The sequence below is a fragment of the Netta rufina genome (assembly GCF_964035555.1).
Source record: "Netta rufina genome assembly, chromosome: 5".
Lineage (NCBI taxonomy): Eukaryota > Metazoa > Chordata > Aves > Anseriformes > Anatidae > Netta > Netta rufina.
This window is the reverse complement of record NC_140128.1, coordinates 12256527-12266854: the sequence shown is the minus strand read 5'-3', so window position 1 is coordinate 12266854 and position 10328 is coordinate 12256527. Positions and strand designations below refer to the sequence as shown.

Genomic DNA, 10328 nt, shown 5'->3' with positions numbered 1-10328 from the left:
TCTGCAGACAAACTAGAAGATAGCGAGGCTTTCAGAGAAGAAGATTGTTTTTTCTTCCTAGAAGTACAGGGAAATAAGGTCCAGCTGTCACTGGGAAAATATCAAAATGGTTCTGGAATATGAACTGAGATACAGTCCCATACACTGGTCAGAGAATGCTGTGAGAACTTCTCAATATTTTCCTTAGACTTTGATGTCTTTTTAGCAAGATTCAGGTCTGGGTCTCAGCCGGAGCATGAGCTGGAAATTAATGGGATTCCTGCTAAAATGTGCTTCTTTTTCTTTTCAGATACAATGATGACTCTGAAGGTTCAGATTCTGATTGGCTTCCTCTGGTGCATGATTTTAATGCACGCAGATGGCTTCCCAGTAGACAGCAATACTGAATTTCGCTCTGCTTTCTCAGTGGCCCGAACCAGCAGCATGGAAGGGAGCTCTGAGATGGTCATTACCTTTGACAAAGTGTATGTGAACATTGGCAATGACTTTGATCCCAAGACGGGGTTGTTCCGGTGTCGGATCCCTGGAGCCTACTACTTCTCCTTCACAGTTGGGAAATACCCAAAGAAAAACTTGTCTGTCATGCTGATGAGAAACAAGAATGAGGTGCAAGTGATTGTGTATGATGAACATCACCGCAAGGAACGGAAGGTAGCCAGCCAGAGTGCCATGCTGCAGCTTGACTATGGTGACACAGTCTGGCTGCGTTTACACGGAGACCCCAAGTATGCTCTTTACAGCAATGTGGGCCCCTATACAACTTTCAATGGCTACCTAATCTATCCGGACACTTCTGCCTTCTTCCAAAATGCTCTTAGCTCTCAAGAGCTGGGGCCTCCCCGTCACAATATTCAGCAGCTTCCAGGAGAGCAGAATGAAGCTTCCCAGCGACACGTGTTGTCTGATCAGCCGAAGAGGGAGCAAGATCCTCGCTCTGCATTTTCTGTTGCTCGCTCACAAAGTCTCCTGGGGACAGACGACAAGCAAACCCAGCATGAGCCAATCACATTTGACACGGAGTTTGTGAATATTGGGAAAGATTTCAATTCCTCCACTGGCATCTTCTCATGCCGCATACCTGGTGCATACTATTTCTCCTTCACCATTGGCAAAATGCCTTTTAAGACCATGTCAGTGAAACTTATGAAGAACCACAATGAGGTGCAGGCCATGATCTACGATGACAACCACTCCAAGAGGCGGGAGATGCAGAGCCAGAGTATCATGCTGCCTCTGCAATACGGGGACACCGTCTGGCTCTACAGCCATCAGCATGATGGCTACGGTGCCTACAGCAACCATGGCAAGTACATCACCTTCACAGGCTTCCTGATCTATTCCGAGGCTCAGCCAAAGCGGCTGCCAGGTGCCAGCTCACTCCAAGGGTCAGAAAATTAAATGCAGATGTGAAAGGAGCATAAGAAAAGCCAAGGTGCCATGAACTTGGGTATAGCTCCTCTTCGGATATCATCCTCTACTTTGAGCATGCTATCATGTGTCCAGTGCTTTCCTTATGCTGCGCGCTTGTGCCTGACTGCAGGGCCATTGCTGTGTCTGTCGTTCATCCATAGAAAGGTCTTTACAGGATGTATGTGTGTGTCCAGTGTTGGTGTTTGATCTAAGCATAAAGCATGAGGTAGTTTGGGGCAGGGGTGGGGCGATGTAGTGAAATGCCAAGGATCAGAGAAACACTGCAGTGATGCTACTGCAGATCCCTAGCATCCAGAAAGCAAAGGATGTGGTGACTTTCCTTGCATATCTGTTAAGGGAATAAATGTAATGAAATTGAATGTAATAAAAAATACAAAATATGTACAGTTTTCTCAGGTTGGAATTTGTTGGTGGCTGTGAGACTTGTGTTCTTTTAACGGCCTGAGGTGCCACTTCAAGAGGGAAAGAAGTGTGGCGATTGTACGAGCTGTGGTATGGGTTACTGAGCCAGATGGTTACTGGGGCTGTGCACACACTTTTCTATTGTGTGTGTATGAAGCGTTGGTGCCTGTTATGACTTTATTGCAAGTTCCATCATATTTGTCGCTTTTCTTAATCTGAACTTCCTGAAGTCAAGAAGAACACGCAAGACAAGTGTTTAAGAATCTCAGCTTCCATTTAATGAAAATAATTCATTTGGGAAACATAAATAAATAATAATAATAATAAAAAAAAAGTATGCTTCTAGCCCACTAGGATAGTAGGGGCTAGAAGGAGGAGGGCACAAAGCTATGAATGGATCAATCTCTGAACGCTCAGAAGCAAGGTAAGTGAAGTGTTTTTAAATCTATTATTTGGGTCATGATTTTTAAGTGAGTAGTATCATGCCATGCAGTGGCAGTAGTTTCCCCACAGATGAGCTCCTTGAATACAAGGCTATGGATAACCTTTATGCCACATTGCTAACCTAGCACGGACGGGATCAAAGGGACCACCACCAAGTGACAGGTTCTGCCTGCGTCGCCGTGGGTTGTCGTAGTCTGCGCCCCGTCGAGCTGTAGTGCTGCTGCAGTGGGACTGCTGCGGCTGTAGAGGGCACTGGTGTGTTCCTACAGGGCAGCCGAGACGGGCAGCAGGACCCCAGAGTTGGGTGTTAGGAAACCAGGAGGCTGGAGGCCCTATCGCTGTATGGTTAGTGCTGTTTCCGTTGAGCTAGATGCTCAGCTATACCCTGTTTTGCCTCCCAAAATACATAAACTGCCAAAGTGCCAAATCTTGAGCATGCACGGAACTTTGTGATATCACTGGGATGCAATTTAGAGCCTGCTCTCGAACAGACCCTAACAAAATCCTGAATTCAACAGAATGCCTTTGTATCTGAGTCACCAAGCCAACCCCCTCGATGTTTATCCAGACACTTCTGGAGCTCAGGCTGTATATTCTCCAGCAAGGCAATATTTTCAGGCACTAATGACATCCCAGCTCAGCCTTTCAGTGATGTTCTGTGCTCAAACTAGATGTATTTGCAGCCACTCCCTAACTCCATCACTCCGTATCTATACTAGATGTTAAAGACTGAAGACTGAGGAAAAGGATGAAGGTTAAAGATTTGAAGTATATTAAAAACAAAAACAAAAAACAGGGCTGGAAGAACATGGTGGGACACTAGCTTACTAGAATTTGTTTCAAATGACATGCTAATCTTGGTCCCTACATTCTTTGGGGAAAAAAAAAAAAAAAAAGATAAATCTGTCCTACAGTGTCCTTTTGTAGCCCTAACCTTACCTCTAAACCCATTCTCTGTGGCATCTTGCTTCCAGGCTTCTTATTCCTGCCTCACCATTTTGCCTCTCCATCTGTTGGGCAGCAGTGGCTTGGAGAAAAATAAACTAGGTCAAAAGCTAGCAGTTCCCACTTTGAATGTCACATACTCCCCTTTTCAGCATGGAAAATTAAGAGTATATTGATAGAAAAAGAATTACAGATCCCACCATCTAAGCACACACAATGAATTTTTGAAATTAATATAGGTAGAATGGCAGCAGAAAACCCAGTAGAAACAAAAACAACATCAACAAATCAAAATCCTCCTGTACAGATAATTATATTTATTTAAGTCCAGACAGCAGCATGTGAGACAGAAAAAAAAGGTTAAAGATCTACTTCTATAAAATAATTATATTTCTGATTTTAAGAATAGAGATTGTGTATTTGTTATGTTTGTCTTTAAAGTGCCATAGTTGTATATATATAAAAAAAAAAAAAAAAACTTCAGAAGAGGTAAAATCTGCTGAAGAAATAACTAGGTCACGATCCTTAGGAATTTAAATGAGACATACAGAAGTGTATTCCAAATGAATAGCTGACACAAAGCTGTATACATACGTAAATATGATATGTGAGCACTAGGAAGCTTCCTGGAATACAGACATTTTCAGATTGATCTTTAATGAACACGTGAGGTGGGAAATTACTGTGGACACATCAAATATGATGCTGCATAACCAGAAAGCTGAAATTAAACACACCACCTCTATTGTGAAACACGGCAGCGTCTGCTTCACTGATTATTGGAGAGGAGAAACGACTGCATTTGGCTGAAACCACAGAAGGAATATGAGGCTGAACTGAATTATTCAAGACGAATTCAACTAGGACACTAGTGAAACATCCTGGAAAAAAGCTGCCAGGACATCTCCCTAGAAAGCATCAGTGATCGAGACAGATAACACATCTAAATAGCACTGCCCACTTCAGCTCAGCCCACTTAAAAAAAAAGAGAGATAGAGAGAAAAGGGTGAGATGCACTTTTTGGTTTTGTCCTGGTTCATATAAAAACTAAAAACCTGTGTATAAATCCTTAGAGGGCTGCCAGCACAATGCAGAAAGCAGTACAAAAAGGTGTAGCATATTTCTACAAAGTCCTGAATACTGAGGAAAGATTGCCAGCATTCAAAACAAACAAGGACGCAGATGAAGTCAGATGTGTCCTTTCCCGTGGCACTTTCCCTTTTTAAGTGTCTCTCTTGGTCCTGGCCAGGTTAGAATGATAGAACTGTTTCAGCGATGCTAAATGCGAAGGTTTCTCCTTCCAGGGCCAGGAAGCCATAAGGAGAGTGGAATTTGCAGGGCAGAGCCCCTTGCACAGATCACGAAAAATTTCATCAACTAGCTGGGAGAAGAAATGGATCCAGAGATTTTTATCCAGACCCTGAATGGAGCGAATCTGATAGGCACAGTAAACACTGGTGAAAATCAGACGGTCATACTCTCCTGGAGGCAAAGGGGTATCGATCAGTGAATAATATCTCAGTAGCTGTTCGATCTCCATCGGTGTTTTGGGAACTTCACTCTCTAAGATCTGCATGAACCGCCGCGCTGGGCGCAGGGAGGCCAGCTCCTCGTCCCACAGCCGGATGGTCCCATTGGCCTCGATGTCCAGCCTCCCCCAGAGCATCTGGAAGAGAAGAGCAGCACAAACATCGCAAAGCCGCCTGCTCAGTGTCCGTCTCTGCCGGCCCCACGCCCCTGGCCCCAAGCCTTGGCTTCCCCGCAGGGCCCTGTCCAGTCTCCCCCGCCTCTCCCCCTGCCAGCCCGCCCTCCTGAGGCATCTTCCAGCAGCTCCCAAAATACAGTGGCGATGAGAAGGAGCAGAACAGGTGAGTTTTTACGTGCAAGCAGGTGGGAGCGCAGGTGCTAACAGCGCCTCTGCCCAGAGGCCCCCAACGCCCCGGAGACCTCTAACATGACGTCGGCGTCCTCTGGGCCACGACGGGGTGTGTTGGTGCTGGCACCATCCCTGCTGCGAGGATGTTCATCTGGAAGACATCAGGCAGAGTGTGACACCACAAGATCACGGCCCTTCCCATTCGTTTCTGTCATTTGCTTGTTGATAAAGCCTTTGGTATTTCAGAGCTGTCACTCACGGCTTGCCAAATACGACAGATGCTGATCACAAGATCTCAATGAGCAAAACAAGCTTCACAAGAGAAGCAGAAGTGGTTAAGGGAGGCGAGTATGAATTTTGGATATGATGACCCCAAATCCTGCCAGCACAGAGCTATAGCATGTGGCAGCAAAGGCATTTGTCTTGGAAGGCTGCAAGGAGCCCCTCGCTCTGGGGTGGGTGCAGCAGGAGTTTGAGCAGATGGGTTTTGACAACAGGTTGTTTTGTAGCTTTTGCTAGGAGAAAGAAATGCTGCTCAATCGAAAGAGGATGCCAGGAGGCTCCTAGAACCTGGAAATATTGGTGGAAATATTACTTGGTGCTCACCCTGGTTTTGTACTTGTTCCCTGAGCATCTGCCACTGGCAGATGCAGATTATGAGGCTAACACGGTCAAATCCATGGCTGTTCTCATGTCCAGCTAATTTCTTGCCAGGCCATCTAACCTCATTTAAACAGGGAAAAAATGAATACTAGGCCAGAAGAATTAATGTGAGTTACATTAATCCCAATAATCCTTTATTTTTTGTTTACTAATTCTTCTGATACTTTAACTTTCTTTTTCCCATATTTGTTCTTTCTTTGTGAAAAAAAGGAGACGCATGTATCCTCAGTCCAGAACTGTAAGATGGATGCTGCAACCCCTCCCTTCTTCATGCTGATCAGCACAGTCATGAGCCAAGACCCTCTTCTATGGCTCCTCTGGGTCAGGAAAATGAAATGCAAAAGCCGATATAAAATAGTAAGCTCTCTGACACTCCTCTTTCTTATTATTTTTATACGGATAAAGCTTTTCTATATTAAAAAGAGAGAGAACATACATTAAACACTCTAGAGTTAAGGTCAGCAGGTGCTCAGAAATAGTAGAAAAATGATTTAATACTGTATGTGTGTGATGACTGCTACCAAAGCCCACTTCCAACTTTCCATTCTTGATTAAAGCTTTTCAGGGTGATAGATGTACAAGCTGCCTGGAGATCTGCTGTCCCTTCAGACTGAGCTTTGTTTCTCTGCACAGCTGCAGGATCCCTAATGTAAGCCAGCTGGGGCTTTGGAATGTGAGCTGGGCTGTAGCTGCTTTTTCCTCTTCCTCCATGGATGTGCCAGCAAAGCTTTTACACCATCCGAAAATTTCTTTCCTGGGCTTCTCCTCTCAGCTAACTGATCCGCAAAATTCACAGATACCTCTAATGAAAGACATCTGCCTGGCTTGCACAGTCAGTCAATTTGTTGAATAGCCACCAAACTGGTGTTATTCATAACCATCTTATAAATTTATGCAGCATTAGATTTTGAAGTACAGTAAGAAAAAAAAACAAAGCATAACAAATAATGTATTGAAATAATAACATAAATGTAATTTGCAGATGGGAAAAACAGTCCCTTATTTATCATCCAACAGTTGTTCTGTTCCCAAAAAAGCACCTAGAAAACCCACACACATCATTGCAGGAGCAGACTTTTTCAGCACAGCCCCCCCGCCACCAGAAACAGCAGCAGGTCTCCATCCTGCAGGTAGGTGGGCACAAAGCCCAGCTGGGACTGCAGCTAACGCGCTCTCCTGCGTCAGCACAGCTAGCAGATGCGTTTGACTTCATCTGAAGAAGCAGGCAAAGCGTAGCACCACGGGAATTGCACAAATATTTGCCAAGCCAAGGAGCTGCCCCATGACCAGGTGCGCTTCCTACCTGTCAGCCTCTGGGATCCAGCGAACACACACAGCACCAGCCAGGCGTTGAGCTGCACCTGGGCCATAGCAGCCGTGCCCAGTAGTGGTTCACATCCCCTCCGCGGACAGCGCCGGGTGTAAAGTGAGAGCTGTTTGCTTCTGTCTTTCTTGGCTGCTTCTGATCCCAGCAGCCTCTGCTGGAACAAATCTGCCTTGCTGTGTTTATGGTTGCAGTCCCGGGAAGGGCTTTGCAGTTGAACTTGCTGACCCAAGAGGCTATTTTCCATCATATTTTGGAAAGTTGGAAGACTTTGTTGTGAAGTTTTTGGCAATAATATTATTTAAGGTTCTCTTCCAAAGACTGACTTTCCACTGCAATTTATTATACAGAGCTATTAGTTGCAAGAAATTTTACTACACATGATTGCCTCTGAGGAATGGGGGAACCCTATGGTCCCCTCCTCCACTGCACAGTGCCTCTGTCCCATCTCTGTGACCCTTCAGTTTTCCCTTTTACTGGGTTTGAAAATTTGCAAATGATCCAGAAATGTCACACAGATAAGGCCACAGTCTGGGCAAATTTGTGGTAGGGCAATAGCAGCCAAAATATACAAGCATGCAGAAGAAATGTTACTTGTTCAGCTCTGTAGCAAATCTTTGGGAAGGAATAGTTGGTGTAATGACCTAGCAAACTGCAAGGACCAGAGCCAGTCAGCCTTCAGCACCTCATCATCCTCTCTTGTGACTTATGGGTTACAGTGAGCAAGGTCTGCCTTAGGTGTTCTGAATTATACAGAGGAAATTTCATCTGATCCCCTTCACAGCAGGTACCTGTGCTGTACACATCCTTGCACTTTCACGAGTGCCTAACCCTCACTTGAGACACGGTGTATTTCTCCTCTGAGTGGTGCGGTATTGTTGCAGGTTCACCGACAGGTTCTTGGATGTGAGGGCCATACAAATCAGTAATAAATATAAATAAGTAGCAATGCCGTCTCCCTCAAGCTAACGGTGTTCTCTGGGGAAAGAAGTCTGCCTAGAAAAGACAGGAGGAGCTGAAGTGCATACCCTCCTGAGTGAGTTGGAGGCTGTCGGTTTGTGGTGACTTTGGTCGCCAGCTATTTTATGGGATGATGTTCCAGTTAATAAGCTGCCAGTGTGCAAGGCAGCCGTTCTTCTGCAGCTTCCAGGATCTGCAGCTATGCCCGGCAATATGTGCTCACAGCAGCTATCAAAAGTGGCACAGATTTATTAAGGAAGGAGGAGCCCTCAATATCTGGAGCCATTTTTCCCCTCTGTTTGGATCAAAGTAAGACCTGTATCTGTCATAGCCTTGGCTATCTTACAGTCAGATGACACTTCTTTCAGTTTTCATTATTTTCTGCTGCTTCTGCTTCAGCTGCATCCCTTTCTTCTGAGATACCTTTTATTAAACTGTAAATAATATGCCACTCAAGAGGCAGACTCGGATGACCCATCTGCACAGTGAGATTGATGTGCCTTCTGGTTTGTGCCAGTCCTTTAAAATTCGCAGTGTACACCAGTGTACACATGACCCTGTCTAGAAGTTACTTTAAAAAAACAGCAACAAAACCCCACATCTTGCTGGTCATGAAATAGCCTCTCTAGTATGCATCTGGGGGGATTTTGGCAAACATCTGCAAAGGTCGTAGTTGATTTTGTCGGTAGGAGTGTTTCCTAGGAACAGCATGCAGCTGAAGGTCTAGAAGAGGGTACCCATGTGGTGGGAGGGAGAAGAGAGGAGGCTCACAGGCTGTGCTGAGGTGACTGATACAGCAGCAGGTAGGAGGCAAGCAGAGGTGGTAGACACTGCCTTGAGCTGGGGAAACTGCACAACTGCCTCTCTATCCCACAGAGAAAGGCAGTTGCAGAGCACTGATAAATGTACGCTTTAGCTCTTTGTGAACCAGCAGTAGTTATATGGGACGTGCACAGAAGCAGGCATGAGTTTGTAACAGCTGCACACAGTCCCTGCCCGTGCGATTGCAATGTTAGGTGGTGCACCTGCTCCTCCTGAGGGATTCTGTCCTTGCCAGGTATTCACAGCTGAGCGTGCACAACCCTGCCGCTCCACGCTCCCTCTGGTCATGCCATCTGTTGTAGGCACAGTTTCAGCATCTCACATCGAGCCCGGTTTCTGCAGGGTCACCCTGGCTGCTTGTGGCATTTCCACCAGGACTTCCCGAATCAGAAAGACGGGAAGGGGGAACAAGATATGCAGAACCCAGATCTGTAGGAGCTGGTTGGAGGTTGATCCAAAGTTTGGTCCAAGTAGCAGAAGCTTTGCCCATCACAGGGTAACGGTGCAATGGAGTGAGGAGCTACCAAAGGAAGAGACAAGTGAGGTAGCAGCCACTGTAACCCAGTTTGCCAAAGTCACAAGAAGCAGGATCTGCTGGGAAGAATTCCTCTGGTACTTACATTATAGACCCCTGCAGGCTCTTGAACCTTGTTCACTGTCATTTTTAGTGCCTCCATCAACCGTTATGTTTTTTGTTCAGGCCTTTTATTTTGCACCTTTTGTGGGTCTTTCCGATTTTTCAGTTGTAAACATACCCATAGACAGCAGTGTTTGTACAGGTGAAGCTAGCCGGCCTGTCAGCACTGTGAATTTCTGCTGCTTCCTTTTCCTATTGCAGATTACATCTGCATGCTGGGACAGGCACCTTGCCACAGGGACCTGCACAGGCTGTGCTTAGGTATGTAAGAGGCTTAAGGCAGCACAAGAAGTCACAAGGTGTGGATAATGCAGCACCAGAAGAGCCTCTTTGGAAGAGATGTTTCTTTGAGATAGGACTGCAAAAAGTTTGGCAGCATCTTCATAAAAGGGAAATGCTGCTTAAAAATTGAAAAAACCTCTTGCTTGAAATGTCTCATGCACAACTTGGGGAGACCTCAGTCCCCTGCCTAGGCTTGTCTAGCAGGTCTGCAGGGGAGGAAGATGAGGAGATGAAGAATGGTGAGAGAACAGGAGAAGAAAAGCTCACGGGAAATGTGATGTTTGAATCACAGGAGAGGAAAAAGAAATAAAAGCTGGAGGGAAGTAGGAGTAAAGTACTGTCCATAATCAGATGGGGCCTCCACAATTCAATCCTTTACAGATATGGTGCTGCTGGTCCTTCAGGAAATGGTCTCCCTGTCTTCTACTTCTAGTCTGTGAGCCACATCCAACTGCCTGAAGCAATAATGTGTAACAAAGGGAGAGAGGGCACCACCCACTGCACCTACTGCACAGAGTGGGATGGGGCCTCTCACAACTTGG

The 10328-nt window shown here is 45.7% G+C and overlaps 2 protein-coding genes across 2 annotated transcripts; one reads left to right on the top strand and one right to left on the bottom strand.

Moving 5' to 3' along the window:
- Positions 1 to 294: 294 nt before the first annotated feature.
- C1QTNF4 (C1q and TNF related 4) lies at positions 295 to 1398 on the top strand (the record flags this gene model as incomplete). The annotated part of the gene is made up of 1 exon (XM_084287649.1): positions 295 to 1398. One exon carries the CDS (start codon positions 295 to 297, stop codon positions 1396 to 1398), a length of 1104 nt encoding a protein of 367 aa, XP_084143775.1.
- Positions 1399 to 4444: 3046 nt separating this feature from the next.
- FAM180B (family with sequence similarity 180 member B) lies at positions 4445 to 7131 on the bottom strand (the record flags this gene model as incomplete). Its single annotated transcript, XM_084287038.1, has 3 exons — positions 4445 to 4888; positions 5170 to 5249; positions 7065 to 7131. The coding sequence occupies 3 exons, from the start codon at positions 7129 to 7131 to the stop codon at positions 4445 to 4447; spliced, it is 591 nt and encodes a 196-aa protein (XP_084143164.1).
- Positions 7132 to 10328: the final 3197 nt, after the last annotated feature.